We start from the raw sequence: 22180 nt of genomic DNA on the forward strand, positions 1-22180 counted from the left end.
AAATTAATTTATTAAAAAATAAATTAATAATATAACAAATATCTGCTGTGTGCCAGTCACTAAGAAAATATACAGCACAGATGTAGTCTACCGTTTAGATGTAGTCTACCGTTTCCTCCTGCCCAGGGAGGAACCAAATAATGTGCTCAGGGTAGCAGATTAACTCTAGAAATGGGGTTAATTCACATAATTTAAATGACAGACACGATGATAAGTATTAGAAATAAGAAAATGAATAAAATTCTCTCCACCGGCAGGAATAAATACTTAGAATACAGTGTGGAATGTATTATCTGGAGATGAGTGTGTGGGGACTGTTAGAGAACTCTTCATAAAGGGAGGATACCCAAGAAGGGTTTTGAAGGTTGATCAAGAGTTTATCGAGAAGACAAGGAAAATAAGGACATTTCAAGTAGAAGAAACTGCATATATAAAGAGGTTAGTATAGGGAACAAGGCAAAACGACATGAAATTATATCTTAGAAGAACAAAATTAGCTCAGTCTCATATCTGAACTATACAGTGCGATAAGTGCTGGCATTAGATTGAGTCAGAGTGAAAGGGAGGGACCAGACTGTGAAAAAAATTACATACATAATATGCAAAGGAGTTTGGATGGTATCTTACAGATTATAAAGGGGCTGCTGGCAACACTATGGAAGTCATTAACACAGCTCCAAGAGGAAAATGTCCCAGCATGTGGTACCATGACTGGCACACAGGAATTAACCAACAAGTGTTTTTCCAATAACTGGGCAGACGCAGGGCATGGGTTCAAGAAGCAAACAGTGGAGCAGGACCAGAATGAGTTTTGCTACTCATTCTAAAAAGGTGGACTTTCGCACTCCCACTTCACTGACTCCCCATGTTCTAATCTTATGACCTTACTCTTCAAATATCTGCAGTTCCTTGTGGGTAAGAAACCTGCCAACCTTCAAAGCTTACCAATCTAAAACCACTTTATCAGTGAGGCGTCTCCTACTTCTCCAGGAATAGTGAGCTCTTTCTGCCTTATATAACCTTCTTATAACCTTCCTTGATTATTATTATTATAGTAGGCGTCTCCTTCTTCTCCAGGAGTGGTGAGGTCTCTCTGTCTTACATAATCTTCTGATATCCTTCCTTGGTTATTATTATATATATTCCAACCTGAAGATAATTACTTTCTCAAATAGACTGTAGGTTCTCTGAAGACAGTAACAATGTTTACTCTTCTCTGAATGTCTCAGGACTGTACTGAGGTATGTGCACACTCTCTTGAGAGTTCACAGTTGGTACCCCTTCATACTGATAGTTCTGAATGAGAACTATCTTAATAAAGAGTGCCAATATCTTAATAAAAAGTGCTAATATCTTCTCTTTGATCCCAGGCAATTCAGTTTTGAAGACAAGGTTGCAAGCACCCTACTCAACAAAAGCCTTGCAGGGAATTCTGGGCCACTCTCCTTAAAAAGCAGTTGAGGGAACTTGCATCTTGGGATTCTCCCATAATTCAAGTAGCGAATCAAAGTTTTTCTTTCAACTACACACCCGTCAAGGTGCAGGTTGAGCTGGTAAGCGATGTTTTAGTAGCCCTTGGAAATCATCCAGTATCTCATCAGCTTCAGTGGGCACTGCACTGGCACTCATTAGATACTAGATTATCTGAATATCTGTATTTTCTGTCCTCATAGGTTATACTAATTTAACTCAAACAATGAACTGAAAAATTAGCATGATATTTGTTTCTAAACTAACATTTTGAACTGAAATACTTTCTCAGAGATTTTTCTCCAGAATGAAGAATCAATTAAATACAATAACAGCTCTGAACAATATAGTAATTACTTCATAAATACTGAATGTCTTATAAGATTTTGCATTTTGAAATTTTTGTCTTACTGTATTCTGTAGGTATGCTTACATGTGCTAAATTAGCCTATAAATTAATTTTACATAAACACACTATTAAAATTACAACTACATAAGATTATGCAGGCATGTGAATATATAATAGAAAGGAAAATTAAAAATTACAAGTTGATGGATTAGAAGATGGAACTGTGGATAATCATCTACATTTTTAGTTGTGAGTAATAATCATTATCTATACAATATTTTAAAAGAAACACAAAGTGCTATGGCCATAAGGCTGTTAAAAGCAAACTGAATCCAGGAGCCACATCAGAAAAATTGCCAAATTGTCTCAATTCATATTTCAACAATCACACTTAGCAAATATCACTATCTTTATGAAGCTTTTCCCAATCCTTCTACTGTTTTTTTTTTTTTTTTTTTTTTTTTTTTTTTTTTTTGTTTGAGACGGAGTCTCGCTCTGTCACCCAGGCTGGAGTGCAGTGGCCGGATCTCAGCTCACTGCAAGCTCCGCCTCCCAGGTTTACGCCATTCTCCTGCCTCAGCCTCCCGAGTAGCTGGGACTACAGGCGCCAGCCACCTCGCCTGGCTAGCTTTTTTTGTATTTTTTTTTTAGTAGAGACAGGGTTTCACCGTGTTAGCCAGGATGGTCTCGATCTCCTGACCTCGTGATCCGCCCGTCTCGGCCTCCCAAAGTGCTGGGATTACAGGCTTGAGCCACCGCGCCCGGCCTCCTTCTACTGTTAGGTCATCATTCCATATCCTTCCAACTAATCAAGAACTAGAAGCAGAAACTGTCTACTTGTATGCATTCAATTAATGTCCAACATTACTCCCTGAGCTTCACCTCCCGGTGTCACTTTGAGAAGTGTAGTCCTAAATTTAAATTCTACTCCTATATAAATCTAGCCCTTTCTCACATACATGATCTGATTGACTTTTGGAAATTAATTCATTTGTCATTTTAATTCTAGTACTGGTATTTTACTTATGCCAATTCCACCATTTTCAGATTTTTTTCATGTTCGTCTTTAAAATGAAGCTCAGATGTTCAAATGGAATTATCAACTATCCCCAGGGAAAATAATGTGTTCTTTTTGTTTCTAACACTGAGAGATCTACCTATAATTTACCTGCAATCTTAAAATCAATTTTTCATTTACAAGTTTCAAAAACGTGGTGTTTAAATCTGATCATTCACACGTGTGGAATGTGTGCTGTTTCTAATTTTCATTTTGTAAAACTAATTAGAAATATAGCAGAAAAGGATGCTTTGATTTATTTGCTTCTGAACAAAGCTGCATAAGGGCCCTGATGTTTATCAAAGAAAAGGCAACAGAAATTTCTAAATAAACCTAATGTCAATGTGAAAAATAATTACTAATGTTTATTTGCAGAGAGAAGTAAGTTTTTATTTTCTGACAACTCACAAATATTGTTCAAAATACTTCCCTGCATCACAAGCAAATAAAGGCATTCCTTGACAGAATATAAACTTTTCACATATTGGTTCCAAATATGATCAAATAACTGAAACATCCTTTTAAGAATGAACCTGACTTGTTTCACAGATTAAATTAGAAAAGAAAAACTAATATCTTCACAACATGTTATATATTAATAGGCCTAAACAAATCAGGCTTAATGGATCTTAAAAATTAATTCTCTGATATTTTACCATGTACAAATTACATTCTAACCGAGACAGTAGGCAAGCCTTCCAGGACACAAATGAAGCTGAGCCCCTGAGATGAAGTAACCCAAATTCCTACAGTCATAATGGAAACCAGAGACATAAAATCATAGTAGATCATCAACTTCCTACAAATTTAATACAGTAGTAAATATGCTACCAGCATAAGTTTCACCGATTTCAATTTTTTAGAGATGTACATTTTACAAAAAAAAATTTTTCAATAAAAAAGATTTCGAAGACCAACTTCTTGATATCCAACTTAGAACTCTACACAAATACGAGCCGTATCTGAAACATCAACATAATAAATAGAAGTAAACAAACACAATATATTTATAAATCTATGGGTGAAACAGGACTGGTTAAAATACATCTGCTGTGAAAAGTTGGTAAGTTTTCAAACTAGTGATATATTTTTATATTCTGCTATTTCAAAATGATGTCAAAAGAAAAAAGACTGAAGCACATTTCTACCTCAACATACATACTAGATGCATTTCTACCTTCAGTTGTCAAATGAAGAAAAAAATCTATCAAAGAAACCTTTTTTGCAGTTTAGTTTTTATTCTGACTATACGCAAATTACAGAAAATGTAGAAAATATAAAGAAATGTCCCCAATTTTACCACCAAAGACAGCTGTCAACAGTTGATTTCCTTCCAATCTTAAGACTTCTTATAGAGTAAAAACTCTATCTTGTAGCTGAACATTACTACTTGTACAAATCCCCATTATGAAAAATTCTAAAGGTGTTTTAAACAGACGTCTTTTCAGGTTATGTGACGGAGTATCAGTAGACCCAAAAGAACATCTGTTAGGGAAGACTGGCTTAAAAGGAATTCCACCACAGGTTGCTTTAGGGTCCTTTGGGTAAAAAATTTAATTTTTAAAAATGAGGAAATTCAAATCTCAAATAATTCCTGAGTTTTCAGATGATGTATACCTAATTAACTCTTAATTTATCAATTTAGTAGGCTCAAGATTAATGATAATCATTTATAGCTATGTTAAGCTTTTCCTTTTGCAAAATTCCTGCATACTATCATTTCATTTATATCAAGCTATGAGATAGGTATGCATTCTCATCTTAATGATGCAGAAAGCTGAGGTACAAAGTACAAAGAGATTAAATATTAAATGATTTAGCAAAATTTACCCAAGCAATTTAGAAGAACAGAACTAAAGAGGAAATAAAGTCTTATAATTACCAGAATCATTTCTATTTATGTTGATGTTTATATAAGATGACATTGTTAAATTGTTAAAGAGAAATGTATTTGTTAAAATGTTCTGGTAAAATAAATTAAATCTTAAAAAATGAACTAATGTTGCATGTCTGATTAGACTGGTTTTTTTTTTTTTTTTTTTTTTTTTTGACGAAGGAGTTTCGCTCTGTCACCCAAAGCTAGAGTGCAGTGGGCACTCATCTCGGCTCACTGTAACCTCCGCCTCCACGGTTCAAGCGATTCCCCTGCCTCAGCCTCCTGAGTAGCTGGGACTACAGGCGTGCATCACCACGCCCAGCTAATTTTTTGTATTTTAGTAGAGACGGGGTTTCACCATGTTGGTCAGGATGGTCTCGATCTCCTGACCTCGTGATCGGCCCGCCTCAACCTCCCAAAGTGCGGGGATTAGGCCGGTAGACTGGCCTTTTCTAAAAACAAGGCAATCCCTCATTTGGAAGGGAGACATGTAACTGATTCTATACTGTCCCAAGATTTTTTTAATAACATGATACAAACACTATCAGATCCAGAAACAAGCAAAACAGAGTACTCTGCCTATGGAGTAATATACCTTCCTGCATCAAGGTACCTTATATTCTTTGTGTCTCAATTTCATTACGTTTGAACTGGGATAACAATAACTATCTCAGCTGGCTGTAGTGAAGATTCAAGGAGTTAATAAACACAAACCACTTAGTCTAGTCGTGCCCGCCACAAAGTAAGCCCTAAGTGTTAGCCATATATAAGCCTGTTTTCCCCGCTACCAGGAGGGAAAAACATCTCTACAATGGAGAGAAGGATTTCATACTTCAATATATTAAATGTTGATGATGTTCAATTTAGAAGACGATCTAACTAAAACCTAAATACTAAGCATTTAATTTTGAGTTACTCTATACAGAAATGTGTCTAGATCTAAGGGGTCAGTACGCCAAATACATTTTTTCCTTATAGTTAGAGAGATTATATTTCCACAAGCCTGTCAAGGTTCGGCACCTTCTCAATGACAGGCCATGATTCCATACTTTACTGAAAACCATGAAAGCAACATAAAGCTGCGCTTAAAGGTAGAGAACAATTTTCTTTTTAAAAAACTCTCTTCCTAGCAATAAGTAACAATCCAATCCTTATCCTTCCCACTGCAATAAAATGGAAAATGCAATGGAAAAATCTGTTCAAAAACTGATGCCAAACTGATTCAAAAAACTGTGCTACACTACCGGAAAATAGTACTCAAGGGGAAAAGAAATCACCCCGCATTCTCTTTCCATTATGATAATTACTTAATAAACAGTTTCGCTTGTTTCCGGAACAGGTTTTTCAAGGATTGTAGGTGGAAAAAAGTTTTGTCACTTTCTGGGAAGGCTTACCTTTTTAATGTGGAAAGCTTCACTTGGGCAAATTAGCATACCGTTGGGTCAGAACCAGTGTTTGACCAAGGCAGTCTAGACCACCAGCCTCAATAACGGATTGTAAAGAACATGTTCTGAATCCAAGACTCAGAGATAAGCAGAAACTACTCCATCTGCTTCAGAACCCGAACTCTTTCACAAAGATAATTATCACCACTTACCTTTAATAGGTTTAAGATGCTAGTTAATTAACCTGCCTTCCTACAGTCTCCATCCATCCGTGCAACTTAACTTTAGGGGTCATTATCTCCAAAGGTTCTTTTTCCTCCCTAAAATTTTCCACAGAAGGATCTAATATCAACGAGGCTTTCATAGCAGGGTCTCACGTCCCCCTTTCAGAGAAATAAATGGCCTTGCCAAAAACTAAAGCCGCGCCAACTTGGGGGACAGAGGGGCAAGAGCCTGCCTTTGCAACTCAACCCTGTGAGTACCCAGCCAGGTCTGGCCACGCACTAAAGCGCACCGCGCCTCCCTGCAGCGTCTGCAGATTCGTTCAGGGGCCAAGAGACCCGGCGCCCCGACGGAGGCTGCCCCGCCGCTCACTCCCCTGGGACCACTCACCTTGCTGGGCTCCAGCGTCGTCGAGCAGCAGGAGCAGGACAAGTAAGAGCAGGAGGAACAGAGGCATGGAGGAGGAGGAGGAGTTGGAGCAGGGAGGGAGGGAGCGGGAGAGGGGGAGCGCGGCCCAGGCGGGGGCGGCGGCCGCGGCCCGGACTTGGGGACACTGCGGGCAGCGCCTGGCTCTCACCACCGCCCGGCTCGCCATCGCGGCAGCCGGCAGTCCGCCTGCATAGTGCGGGCGCCCCGGAAGCCCCGCGCGCCTCGGGCCGCGGCACCCGACCAGGAGACGGCGGCAGCGGCGGGAGAACGAGAGGCAGCCCTCGCCTCACCCCGCGCCGGGACCCTTCCGCCCCTCACCCCGCTTTCACCTCCTCCTCCTTCGTCCCTTCCCTCCGCTCCCCGCGCCGAGACCCCAGGCCGGAGCGCAGGGGAGGGGAGGGAAGGAAGCGGAGTGCTCGAGCGGCGGAGGGCGGCCGCGGCGGAGCTGGGGGACGCGCCTCCCGAGCAGCGCTCCTCACCAGGATCCCCGCTCGCCGCGCTCGCCCGCGGCTCTGGCTAGCTGGCAGGCAGGCCCGCCACCCGCTCCCTCGCGCTCCCTCTTGCTCGCGCCGGCCACGCCCCCTCGGCGCCACGGCCAATGCTCGGCCAGCTCTGGTCCGTCTCCTTCCGCGAAACCCAATCAGCATGCTCGCTCCTCGGTCGACCCGCTAGTTCTCCGGCCCATCCCGCGAGCTCCCCCGCCCCTTATCTCCCTCTTCCAATCCCCTTCGGCCTTTGGAGGCGTCCCACCCGCCTCCTCCAATCCGGGTCCCGCCCTCAAGCTTCGGATCCCCACGGCCCCCGCCCGGCCCGGGCGCCAGTTATTGTTGGGACCGCAGCCCAAACTGGTCCCGCAGAGGCTGCAGCTAGCTAGTCAATGACTTCCGGGACGTCCCCCATCCCGCGCTCCCTGCTCCTCAGGCCCAGCTTGCTCCTTGCTCCTCGCTCCTCCGCCGCACGTCAGACCACTGGAAGGGGGTGGGAAACCTGCATCCTGGATTGTTTTAGCTGGGAACTGAGTCTAAGGGGATTTTAATTTTTTTTTTTAATGGCAGAGCGTGGTTTGTTTTGTTAAAATTGCCGCCAGTTGTTGCAACAGCTCCGAGTTACAATAATAGATGCAGTGTTCAGTTTTTAATATATGTGTACCCTATTTTCTCTGCCCTTTTTATGGCGGGGGGTGGGGAACAAAAAAGTGTAAAACAAGATCCGTGCCTCAAAGGCAATTTCAAGCTAACATCCTAACCTTCATTCAAACATTCTACAAGGAGTTGTTGAGCACCTGGTATCTATTTGCAGACGTTGCTACAGAAATCTTGAAATGTGGAACAGAGATGGAAATATAGCATGCAGAATGAAGTAAGTGCTAATTAGAGTCGCAAGCAGTTTGATGAAGACTGTAAGCCTATGGAAGGACAAAAAGAGGAATACAGAGGTCTACACAGTTATTTATTTTAGAGAGAAGAGAATGGCCATCTAGGATGTTTTTAACAGCAGCCCCTAAAAGGACAGTGGTGTCATTAACAAATACAAAAAACTGCTAAGGTAGAACAAGTTGTGTGGGAAAGTAAGTTAATTTTGGACATATTGAATTTGAGATGCCAACTTAGATAATAAGTGAAGCTATGTAACAGGCAGATGGATATTTTAGTCGAAAGCTCAGATTGCTTTGAAATTATGGCGCTGGGAGTCATACGTAGTCATACATGTATACATATATATGTATACATAGTCATACATAGATGTGATACTCAAAAACATGGAAGGGACTGATATCCTCAAATGAAAATCTAAGTTGGAAAGGACTTTGGAGGTCGTATTTTTCAACTCCCTTGCATATTTCTCATACAATAACCTCTTTAACCAAATTTATTCAATTAGCATTTATTAAATGCCTAAGAAACCCTATTATGCTCTAAGCCATTGTGGGCATTGGGCATAAAAAGTTTACTGAGAAGAGCTTACATTCTGGAGGAGGAGGTGACATGTAAACAAACCTATTGTTATTAGTGCCGTGTTAGAGGTGTGCACTGGTGCCGCAATAACACAGTGAAAGAAGTTCAAAAAAACCCGACACAGTTGGAAACTCCAGTGTCTTGAATAAGAAACTAAAGTGAAAAAGGTGATCTCAGGCCAGAGGCAAAATAGGCTGGGTCACAGGCTCAATAGGGAATGGTGTTGATGAAGCTGGATTGACTACTGCTGACTTAATAGGAGGAACTGGAGACTAGTCTGGAAAAGTTAGGAACGGCAAGATCTAAAGCAAGCTAAGAGTGAAGATTTTATTTTGTATCACTGAAAAGTAACTAAAGGGTTCTACGAATGACTTTTTTTAACTGTTGTGTTTGTTTTTTGTTGTTTGGGGTTTGGTTAGACGGGAGTGGTTGCGTCTTGTGGCCCAGGCGGAGTGCCAAGCCCAATCTCGGCTCACTGCAACCCTTCTGCCTCCTAGGTTCAAGCGATTCTCCTGCCTCATCCTCCCTAGTAGCTGGGATTAAAGGCATGTGCCACTGTGCCTGGCTAATTTTGTATTTTTACTAGAGCCGGGGTATCTCTATGTTGGTCAGGCTGGTCTCAAACTCCCGACCTCAGGTGATCCACCTGCCTCGGCCTCCCAAAGTGCTGGGATTACAGGCATGAACCACTGCGCCCAGTCATTATCAGGTTTTTATTGTGAAAACCGCAATCAGCCAGTAGGGTGAGGAATACATTGGTGTAAGAGCAAGACTGGAAGCCAGGGAGAGCCAGTCTGCAGTTAAAGGGAGTGATGGTGAGTTTTTACTGCATTAAAAGTGGGCTTGGGAAGCGGGGACCAACTAGCGGAATATTTTTAAACTTAGTGACTGATTACATGTGGAGTGTAAGGAGTTGAGGAAGTCCTCAGGTTTCTGATAGAAGGTTATGTCTTTCCCACAGTAAGGAGTACAAGAAGGAGAATTGGTTTGGTTGAATAAAGAAGTAGAAGATAAAAATCATAAATTCAGAATTGAACCTATCAAACATGATGTGCTAATGTGGCAAGCAGTCAGTCATGAAATAAGATTTCTAGTAATAGTGCCTGAGACAACCTATTTCATGTTGAATCACTCCTTTCATAGGACCATTGAAAGAGAAGCTTGAGGTCACAGACATGGTGGCAGAGCAAGGTATTATGAATCTTAGCTTGGCATTCTATTGACTGCATAGAACTGTGGCAGAGGCAGAGAATTCACTTAAGAACTAGCACAGTTATGGAGCATTTCTGGAAGAGGCAAAATTTGGTCTCTAGCAACCCCTACCCTTTAATACAGCATGAAAAGATCCAGACTACATACCTCTAAAGCAAGAGGAAGGAGCACTTACATTTCTCATCACTGTCTTACTTACTGCCTAGTGTTTTAAAGGGTTGTTAGAAGTAGAGACTAGAGAGGTGAAAAGGTTCTGAATTGGGTCACTGGCAGGGAAAAAGAGAGGGAGGTGAGAGCAAGTTGGAGTTATATTTAAAGCGGCAAAATCAAAAGGTCTTAGTGACTGATGCCATTTGACTGTTTCTGTGTTATTTTATGCCTTAGCTCCCGGAGGTTTGCTTTGGAAGACAGGGTCTGGAAGTCTGGCTAGAGAACATTTGTGGTGCCCCGTATTGCTTTAATGTATATAGGAAATTACAAATATAGCACAGATGTGGGAGAGGATTGATGCTGTTGCACCCTTATTCTCTCTACTTCTGATTGTTGTCTCTCTACTGAGTTGCCAAACAATGACAGAAGGCTGCTCTGAAATGACCAAAATTTTCTCCTGTATAAATGTATAAATGACCAAAATTTATACACACCAAAGGAATATAACAGGCGTTCATTTCTAAGACAATGCCTGGGTAAAGTGGAATTCTAGTTTATAGTACCTTTCTTACTCTCTGCCTGCTGCTCTAGACAACTTTGTCATGATCTTTGCTTCTGGGTACTTGGTGTATTTGGAGATTGACATCTTATGAGGCAGTGGGAGCAATACTTGTCTGGGACTATTTTACCCATGCAACCCAGATGCATAACCCAGGGGCAGATCTGGGGATTCTAATCAAGTCTCAGAGTGGATAGGTTTGGAGAGGGCCATCATTGTAGCAGATAGAGGCTCCCAGAAGCTTAAAGTTCCGCCACAAGGCAAGCCCAGGTTCCGGCTTCTTTCTACAGGGTCTCGAAAGTGTGTATTATTTTAATGTATTTATGGTTGTTTACTCTACATTAAGATATTTAAAAATAAAAATAGATTCTCAACCTAAATTTTAATTTACCAGACCTTTCTCCTCTTTTATCTTTTCTCTCTCTTCTTCTTTTCCTCATTCTTTATTTCATGCTTCTTAATCAGTAAAGAATGGAAGAATAAAGAAAATTGAATTAATCTATAGAGAAAAGGGGAAATATAAAAAGAATGGTTACATTCCACTATTCCTACTTTCAAATGAATCCAGGCTCAGCCAACTGCTGAGGAAATGAGAATGTAGGAAAAGAACCTGGGGCTGGTGCCTTTGTTTCTGTCTGTACAGAAACATCTGGGTTTCAATAGAATGACACGGTAAGAATCATTTGGCACCCATCATTGCTATTAAATGTCTGTTAGCATTAATGAAACAAAAGAGGCTCATTAAAAATGGCATTTATACTGGAAACCTTAGGATGATGGTATGTAATGAATCATTGGTGAGCTTTATCAGTGACTGTGTATTTTTGGCAGGAAAACAGAAAGAAGGAATGAACAAGAATGTACTTTTGTGATCTTCCAGTGGGGTAGGAGAGAAAGAAGATTGTGGCAGTTCTGGGGAAATACTTCAAACATCAAAGACCATAGCCTTAAGATCTGGTTACTGTTCTCACAGGAGCATTTTCTTTGTCCTGTTGACTGGGAAAATGTTTACAGCCAACTTTCTGCTAAATGTCTGAATTCCGCTGAAGACTCTTTCTTTCTGTGAACAGAAGTAGTTTGGATACATTTTTCTCTTTATCTTGCATGCTTTTTTCAGTTACTTATTTCAGTCAACTCTCCTAAGTTTATTACTCATATTTTCTTTACATCTGTAAACTTTTTAAAAGATATTTGTTATAGCAAATTTAAGGCAAAAGTGTCAGAAATCTAATTTATTATAGAAGGTATTTAATTTCTGCCAGTGGATGATAATGTTAAATGCTTCTCTTAAAAGATTAACATCTGTATATATCAGCAACATGACTCACTTTTAGCATTTTCCATTTGCATCTTCATCTACTGCAACCATCTTACTCTCTTTCTCTCTCTCCATCTCTTGCCCCAGTTTCTCTCTCACTCTTGGTTTTCCTAGGAACATAAGGAAATTAATCAATTCATTTTCTTATGGGTCATGACAAGAAGGCTTCAGTTTCGTATTTTATCTCTGATGGAGATTTCAAAGGATTTTAGTAAAAGCATGTGAAAACTGCCTTCCATAACATTATTATCATGCCTAGAAATTAGGAAGTTAATTATACATGGATGGTTAACATAGCAGTAAAATGTGAATAGTGACCATGCTAGCATATCTGAGATAATATGATTTAGGTGTCCTGCAGGCCTCCCCTGCTATATGCCTGTATCCTTTCCTGTGGGACTTTTGCTGGCAACACAGTTGAGAATTAAATGTACAGAGTTGAAATACTCTTTGGATTCTGAGAAATTACGTTTTGTGAGATCATGGAAACAGCCCTAGATAAGACTCTTGTATACAATTTCTGCTTGAAAGCGCTTTGTAACCTCCAGCAAGGCTCCTAATCTCTCTAGGCCTCAGTTTCCTTGCCTGTAACAGAAAATGATTGGATCCTATTCTAAATCTGAAGTTTGATAATATTTCCAAATTTTCTTTATTCACATCTCCCTTTCACCTCACGCCAAATTCTAAATCTTCAGTTCCCACATTTCTACCTAATGAGGAGAGAAAAGAACCAAAAGCTGATAACTGCAGAATTGGTCTCTGGGAAATAATTGTCTTTGCTGAACACCAATGCACCTTAAAGGGTGTGTTTGATTTGGAAAATAATCCCCAGGTCCCCCAACTGCATCGCAGCAATGTCTTTATGAATGGAGCCCCAGTTTTATTCTGTGAAAGAAGCAAACAGAACCTTGGACAGGCAAGGTAACCTTCTCAGAGAGGAGATGGGGCCAGGTCAGAGGAAATAAAACTAGTTAGCAACTTGGCAGGAAGCTGGAGCTTCAGAGAAATAAGAAATAGAATTTCCCAGTCATTTCAATGCAAAGATTCTTTAAAAACAGGGATATCTAATAAATAATTTCAAGCTGTTTGCTATATATGCTATGTTGTAATCTTCCCCTTGCCTTCCTCCCAAACTCTCCATTGAGTTTACTACAATCACAGCCTTGACTGGGGGAGCCTTTCGGCACTGTGAGTGGAGGACATGCCCATTTCCACATAAGCAAGGGCAGAATCAGCAGGTGGTGAAATGAAAGCATGGATCAAGGATTCAGAGGAAACAGAAGACTACTGTAACTAGAGGTTTTGAGAAATTTAAATCTTCACACCACTCCCCACTCTCTTGACAAGAAACTAGGTTCGCATCCCTATATAAGTCAGGATGTTTGAACCATAGCAAGCTAGAGATTTGGAATCGTCCAGGCAAGTGACATCTTTTGCACTAGGATAAGCAAATAATAATATAATAAATCAAATTTTTATTTTCTGAGAACGAATAATAGGCTTCATCCCAGGGATTCAAGGTTGGTTCAACATATGCAAATCAGTAAATGTGATTCATCACATAAACTACATGATCATCTCAAGAGATGCATAAAATAGCTTCAATAAAATTCAACATCCCTTCATGTTAAAAAAATCTCAATAAACTAAGTATTGAAGGGACATGTCTCAAAATAATAAGAGCCTTGTATGACAAACCCACAGTCAATATCTTATTGAATGGGTAAAAGTTGGAAGCATTACCCTTGAAAACTAGTGCAAGACAAGGATGCCCTCTTTCACCACGCCCGTTCAACATAGTGTTGGAAGTTCTGACCAGGCAATCAGACGAGAGAAAAAAATAAAGGGTATTCGATTGGAAGAGAGGACGTCACACTGTCTCTGTTTGCAGGTAACATGATCCTATATTTAGAAAACCCCATTGTCGGCCGGGCGCGGTGGCTCAAGCCTGTAATCCCAGCACTTTGGGAGGCCGAGACGGGCGGATCACGAGGTCAGGAGATCAAGACCATCCTGGCTAATACGGTGAAACCCTGTCTCTACTAAAAAATACAAAAAACTAGCCGGGCGAGGTGGCGGGCGCCTGTAGTCCCAGCTACTCGTGAGGCTGAGGCAGGAGAATGGCGTGAACCCGGGAGGCGGAGCTTGCAGTGAGCTGAGATCCGGCCACTGCACTCCAGCCTGGGCGACAGAGCGAGACTCCGTCTCAAAAAAAAAAAAAAAAAAAAAAAAAAAAACCCCATTGTCTCAGTCCAAAAGCTTCTTAAGCTGATAAACAACTTCAGCAAAGTCTCAGGATACAAAATCCATGTGCAAAAATCACAAGCATTCTTAGGCACCAGAAGGCAAGCAGAGAGCCAAATCATGAATGAATTCCCATTCAAAATTGCCACAAAAAGAATAAAATACCTAGGAATGCAGCTAACAATGGATGCAAAAGACCCCTTCAAGGAGAATTACAAACCACTGCTCAAAGAAATCAGAAATGACACAAACAAATGCAAAAACATTTCATGCTCATGGATAGGAAGAATCAGTATGAAAATGGCCACACTGCCCAAAGCAATTTATAGATTCAATGCTATTCCCATTAAACTATCATTGACATTCTTCACAGAATTAGAAAAAAAAAAATGTTTTATAGGTCATATGGAACCCAAAAAGAGACCAAATAGCCAAGACAATCCTAAGCAAAAAGAACAAAGCTGGAGGCATCATGCTACCTGGCTGCAAAATATGCTGCAAGACTACAGTAACAAAAAAGCATGGTACTGGTACAAGAACAGACACACAGACCAATGGAAGAGAATAGAGAACCCAGAAATAAGACTGCAGACCTACTACCAGCCAATCTTCAACAAACTTGACAAAAACAAGCAATAGGGAAAGGATTTCCTATTTAACAAATGATGCTAGGAGAACTAACTGGCTAACCATATGGAGAAAATTGAAACTGGACCCTTTTCTTACACCATATATAAAAATCAACTCAAGATGGATTAAAGACTTAATTGTAAAACCCAAATTTATAAAAACCCTAGAAGAAAAACTAGACAATACCATTTAGGACATAGCCATGGGCAAAGATTTCGTATAAAAAAGGCCAAAAGCAATTGCAACAAAAGCAAAGATTGACAAATGGGATCCAATTAAACTAAAGAGCTTATGCACAGCAAAAGAAACTATCATCAGAGTTAACAGACAACCTATAGAATGGGAGAAAATTTTTGCAAACTACCCATCTGACAAAGATCTAACATCTAGCATTAACAAGGTACTTAAATAAATTTACAAGAAAAAAACAAACAAGCTCATTAAAAAGTGGGCAAAGGACATGAACAGACCCTTCTCAAAAGAAGACATGCAGCTGGGTGCGATGGCTCACTCCCAGCACTTTGGGGAGGCCGTGGCAGGCAGATCACGAGGTCAGGAGATAGAGACCATCCTGGCTAACACAGTGAAACCCCGTCTCTACTAACAATACAAAAAATTAGCTGTGGTGGTGGTGGGCACCTGTAGTCCCAGCTGCTCTGGAGGCTGAGGCAGGAGAATGGCGTGAACCCGGGAGGCGGAGCTTGCAGTGAGCTGAGATCATGCCACTGCACTCCAGCCTGGGCGACACAGCAAGACTCCGTCTCAAAAAGAAAAGAAAAGAAAAAAGACATGCATGTGCCCAATAAACATATGTAAAAAAAGCTCAACATTACTGATCATTAGAGAAATGCAAATCAAAACCATAATGAGATACCATCTTATGTATGTCAGAATGATTATCATTAAAAAGTCAAGAAACAACAGATACTGGCGAGGTTGTGGAGAAAAAGGAATACTTTTACACTGTTGGTGGGAGTGTAAATTAGTTCAACTGTTGTGGAAGACAGTATGGTGATTCCTCAAAGACCTAGAGGCAGAAATATCACTTCACCCAGCAATCTCATTACTGCGTATATATACCCAAAGGAATAGATCATTCTGTTATAAAGATACATGTATGTATATGTTCATAATAGCAAAGACTTGTAATCAACCTAAATGTCCATCAATGATAGACTAGATAAAGAAAATGTGGTTACATATATACCATGGAATACTGTGCAGCCATAAAAAGGAATGAGATCATGTTCTTTGCAGGGACATGGATGGAGCTGGAAGCCATTATCCTCAGCAAACTAATGCAGGAACAGAAAACCAAATACCACATGTTCTCACTTATAAGTGGGAACTGAATGATGAAGACACATGGACACATACTGGGGAACAACACATACTTGGGGCCTGTCGGAGGATGGGGGGTGGGAGGAGGGAGAGGGTCAGGAAGAATAGCTAATGGATGCTGCGCTTAACACCTGGGTGATGGGACTATCTGTGCAGTAAACCACCGTGGCACACATTTACCTATGTAACAAACTTGCTTATCCTGCACAAGTACCCCTGAACTTAAAATAAAAATTGGAGAAAATATATTTAAAAGGAATGTTTTTAATATTAAACAATGGAAATTTGGATTTTTTAATGCATAGGTCTCTTCTTTTAACCACCTTTTTTGAATCTTTAATTAAACTTTAAAATATTTGTTTAATAAGTTAATAGAATAAGAAGCAATATTTTAAATAATAGCAAGCCTTTGGAAACTCACTGTTTAGCAGGAATCCTTAAGATTTTTAAAACAAAGAAATGTATCATCTTCTTTGTATCACATTCACAGACTAGCTATGTTAGCCTACTAACACAATAAGATATAGATCAGATGAAGAATATATTATGCATTTTCATTTAAACAAAGCTTTTTATTTTTGTCATTCTATTAACCATGGTTTGTGAAATGATAGATTGTGGACTAAGAGAAATAATATATTATTCAGATTAACCTGACTTCCCATGAGCTTCTGCATTAATAATCAGGTTTTAATATAAGGATTACATTTGACTGACATACACTATCATTTTGTTCATACTTGACATACTGCACAAAAGTGAAGATGTGAGAGATTCTTCAGAAGGATTGATTGCAGACCAAAATAATTCCTAGAAGAGAAACAAAGGAGAATATAATTTCCCTGACTTAGCTATTTTTTCTTTTAGTTGTAAAGAACTGTACATGCCTAGTGCTTATACAATTCTGAATTAAAAAGAACGCTTTTTTAACCACATATCTGGTATTATTTATTGGTGATCTCTCTAAATCAATGCTTGGTTCCAAAGATATGTAGATTCATTTTGTGAACAGAATCAATATATTTGATGCTCATTGCTTATCCTACTGAGTTGACCTAAGTAGAGGGTAAGAACATGGCCTTCATAAAAATCATAAATTACTGAGTCACAAAAAGTCATGTAGTAACAAAATTCATGGATTTCCTTCTTATTTGGGACTTATTTGGAAGGTACTCAGTTATTAACAGCCCCATCTAATGACAAAATCTATTTGTTTAGCTGTTTGATTTGAAATATTAAGATTTTTTTCCCCCTAAGATCAATTACCAGACAAAAGTTAATTCAGGATTCACTTTAGTCTTTTTGTCATTTACTATTATTCTCATATTAATAACTAACATTAAGAAAGTACATCATTATCACAACATCAATATATTCACCCATAAATATATTCACTTTAGATACTGTTAATCATATATGCATGCAATTAATTAAATCACCTACAAAACAGTATGCTCACCAGAAAGCCGTGCTGAATCAGCCCTCAGATTTTATTTTAATAATAAGTACAACACTGTATATAATTGAAATTCTCTCCAAGTGAACAAACTCACACAATCATTCATGCATTCTTATGGCAGCCATCAATTTAGACAAATTATAGTTATACATGGCCCAGAATGAAACATTTAACACCATCTGTGCCCTAATGGAGAAAAAATGAAATGAACAAGCCATGTTTGAATATATGCTAAAATATTACACTCAAATCCCATCTGTAATCAAATTTTCTCTTCTAAAAGTTATTTCTCAACTCTTACATATTATGTATATTATGCATGTAAAAATGTACGTTGTTCTTTATCAAGATTTTTTTTCCTGGTCTTATATTTTCATAATTGTGGGTCTAATTTCATTCTATTGTGTAAAATAAACCCCACCTTTATTTTTCCAACCCAAATGATACCAGAGGTAGATGATATTAATGAAAGGTAGAGTGAGTAGCTGCTAAGTATCTTCTTTTAAAAATTGCCTTTATGGACTTGATGTAGTTAATAAATGATAAGAAACTATTTTGGAGAATATAATATGAATTGTCACTCTGTCACTGTGGATATATTGAGAATGTAAAATGTCTTTGGAAAAAAAGCAAAGCAGCTGAAAATTCTACATCCTGAACAATGAATGTTAATTTTAAAAATCAGGTTTCCAAACTGATTAAAAACAAGCTGCATTAAAATTATTATGGTAAAGTTTTTGGCCTGTAGAGTAAAATGAGCTGCTCTACTGAGATGGTAAGTACCAACAGAATCACCTGATGGGGATTTCATAAGTCCTGATAGCCCCTGATAGCCCCTGTGGCCTCCTTGAATAGTGGTGGGAAAAATATTGAGAACCAATTGGTTGGAAGATATAATTATGGCAACCATGTTGTGTAAATTCATCAGGGGCTTTGGCTTTGTCACATTTACATTTAAAAATTCTATATGTCTGTTTTGACCAACAAAGCTTTTGTCCATCCCAGGCTGCATATCATCCATATTCCTTCTCCTTTGCTGTAGGAATCTAAATGAAACACTTTGATCCATTAATGGAATGTAGCAGACCCAGTGCCCTGTCTGTCACAATGTTGATTCACAGCCAGAATGAGCAACGGGCAGCAAGCCAGGCTGCAGATAGTGTCTAAACCCCGGCAACAGGTCAAACATGATGCTTGCTTAATGGGCTCCTCTGTCTTGGGCAAAAAGATCGCCTGTCACAGTGGGTATGGGATTCTTGTTGTAGGAATTAGTTGCACAGTTTCCTCAGGATTCCTCAGAAGGCTGTTGGTGACCCAGATGAGGTATTCTCTTGTAGCAAATGAAGAATCATATACTCTAATACTGGGTCACCTCCCATGCTCAGCAACCCTGGCCAGAAGAGAAGGAGAAGGGGCTTCTTGATTAGTAAGCATCAACCTCTGCTGGACATTTCCCCGACATGTATTATTGATGTCTCATGGCATCTCAGTGAGGCGAGTATAATTACTCACAACTATGGGCACTGGTTCAGTGATTAGGCTAGGTCTCAACTGGGTTGTTTTGGAAATTTTGCTTGCATCAATCAAGGTTCTTTCCAAAGCTTGCTACCAACAGGTAACAAGGTAAATACCTAATAAAAGTGCATTTTTGTGGTCATAAAATTGTCATTTGGTACAAATGGCTGTTTTCAAAATGATGTTAGTGAATACTCATTTTATCTCTTGTATTTTCTAACATTTCATTTAAAAATTAATGTCTTGAATATTTTGAAAGACATACAAGCCCAGGTCCCGGAGTTTAGCTGGGGTTGAATTTTGTATTTAGAGAATGTATCAGCATTCCTCAAATTTACCTAATATAGTCTCCCAAGCTTCAAAGAATCTGAGACATTAATTTCTAGCTAATTATGGGGGATTAACCACAAATGTTTATTCCCTCTTCCTTCCCTAAAAATGATGTTAAAGTGACATTAGAAGAATTAAAATGGTATCTGTCAATAAGGACAAGGACTACAGTTTTATAAGTTGAGGGAACATCAGGCAGAAGAGCTAGAATTTGAGAATCAGAGCTGAAAATGAGACTGGGAAGCAAATAAATGAATGTCTATATATTAAACTTTTTCCATCCTGCTTTCACAATTTCAAAGGCCAGGGCATAGTGTGTACTTAAAAAATAAATAGGCTGTTCTGAAATTTCACTGAGATTCTGGAACATCCTGCATGCCAGTACTATTCACACTGCTTAATTTTGATCTTGAGCCTGCTATGAGTCTCAGTGTGCCAGACTTGATCAGTGGATACTTCCATCCTGTATCCCTGTAGTCTGAAGACCCCATTTGCCTTTTAACAGCTACCTTCTTGGTGGGGCAAGAGCATGTACTGACTTGGTGCCAAGCTAGTCAAGAAACAGCAGGCTCATTTTTACTAAGCCAGTTTGTCCACATAAAAACATGCAGTTTTCTGAGTAATAATACTAGAATGTCACGACAAAGTGAACTGGGTCCTGATGGCATTTCTTCTTAACCACTGGTGGATCTTAGTATAACCTTTCACTACTGACAACTTTAGGGGGCCGCAGTATAGTTTTTACTTCATGACAGTTGCTAAATTCTGAAGATCAGAGATGTATTAATTTTCCTTGCTTTTGGAACCACATAGATGACTCTGGAATTACAGCTCTCCCTCCCCCGCCACCCCATGAAAATTGGACCAAACCTTCCAATAGCACCCGGTAATTGATAGCTTCTAGAGAAGACAGTATCACCCAAATCTTGTTCACTCTAGGCAGTAGGCTCAATGATTGCTTTGGATATGGCAAGCTAACATCTTCACCTTTTTGTGAATCTACTGTCTCTGCTCTGGAAGCACACAACTACCCTCTGGCAGCACACTATCATCTTCAGGGACACAAAATCCAACCCCAGACCCCTCAGAGCCACAGAGAGAACCACAAGGGTCCAGAACATCTTGTGGAAGATGGTAGGAGACTTTAAAAGAACTTTTTATTGAAAAGACTTCGTTATGAGTTGGTACAATAGTCTCTTTCATGGATACTGAGTATGGAGTTATGGTATGACTGTTATTCCCTATTCCCTAATTTAATTAAATAAATGTTAAGCAATTTTTAAAATGTCTAACATATTGTCTTCAATACTGTAGTAGAAAATAAACATGAATAAGTAATGACTCTTACCTGAAGAAACTTATTAGAGATGATTAGATAAGCATCCAAATATATATAATACAAAGTAGAGTCCAGTGCATACCATGAAATAGGTATAGATGTAATGGAAAGAGATATTGCATTTTATTGAAAGGATATGGAAATCTTCACAGAGGAGGCCATGAAGAATGGACAGGATTTTAGCAAGTTGAAAGTTTAGGACACTATCAAAGAAGCAAATGGCATGGACAAAGGCATGAAGGTAGACACATACAAAGTATTGTCTCAGGAGTTACTAGCTACCATGAAAACTATATTAATTTTTTCAGCTTCCAACGCTGTCAAAATATTATTTAGGTTGCTTTGATTCCTCATTTGCATTTTAATTCAACCACCTCTGACCTTTCTGTCAGAGAAACATTTTATTTCTCCATTAAGTTCCAGCAAGGAAAGTAAAACTTGAAGACATTGCAGTTTTGGAGTATATTGTAAATGTGAATTTTTCATTTGTACTTACTTTCTGTGAAAGAGTTTGGAATATACTAGGACATCTTTATTTTCCATGGTGACTTAAAAGATGTCTATTTTAATGATATAAAGATCATAATAATTGCAATCTCTTTGATTATCTTTGCCCACTATATAACATGTAATGGTCTTTAATTGCACTCCTTGTCAAGCAAAAAAGTATTATACAAAGGAAGTGATAGAGATAGAGTGAACTGGTAAGTGTAGGAACTTTGTGAATAGTTCCACAGTGTGGAAGAATCCTTAATGAATCTTTGTTCACTGCTTTATCTGCCTTATTTTGAAAATGCAGTCTATGACTTACTTTTTTCTTTGACTGTGGGATGAAGTGATTACTCTTCTTCAAAATTACCAAGTAATTAATACCATGGAATTGTTTGCACATAACTCTGAATAACAATCCCGAACATATCATCTGAATTATTGTATAGATGGGTTTTCAGAAAAGAAATTTAGTTAATGGAAAATTTGTATAAAAATTAGGTCAATGTGCAGGCACATGGGAGCTGAGACAATGCTAGTTTTGAGACTGCCACATATGCTAATGCACTGTTCAGTTCTAGGGAATGGCATTCATGTCATAGTCTAATGGAGGAAATAAAATTTCTGTTGCTGGGTAGTGCACAACTTCCATGGCCATACAAGGCAGTCCTGTCCATTCTTTGGGCTGTCTTTTGTTTTGCTTATTGTGGCTGAAGAGTCTCTTTGCCAAGTTTCCCTGTGTTTGTCTTCTGTCTTTCCTCTGGCTCTTACTTTTCCTGGAGCATGGCAATGGGGTTCCTTGGCAGCTCTGTTATCTTGGGCTGTCTTCAACTGTGTCCTTGACTCCCTCG

The 22180-nt window shown here is 39.2% G+C and overlaps 1 protein-coding gene across 1 annotated transcript in view; it reads right to left on the bottom strand.

The window, feature by feature from the left end:
* Window positions 1-7424, bottom strand: part of DCBLD2 (discoidin, CUB and LCCL domain containing 2) — a 101495-nt gene extending 94071 nt beyond the window's left edge. Inside the window, 1 exon segment of the mRNA XM_017854291.1 lies at window positions 6750-7424. Within this exon segment, the coding sequence (XP_017709780.1) occupies window positions 6750-6954 (205 nt within the window). The 5' untranslated portion in view covers window positions 6955-7424.
* Between the last annotated feature and the right edge of the window lie 14756 nt (window positions 7425-22180).

The sequence above is a fragment of the Rhinopithecus bieti genome, unplaced genomic scaffold, assembly GCF_001698545.2.
Source record: "Rhinopithecus bieti isolate Rb0 unplaced genomic scaffold, ASM169854v2 scaffold_38527, whole genome shotgun sequence".
Taxonomy (NCBI): domain Eukaryota; kingdom Metazoa; phylum Chordata; class Mammalia; order Primates; family Cercopithecidae; genus Rhinopithecus; species Rhinopithecus bieti.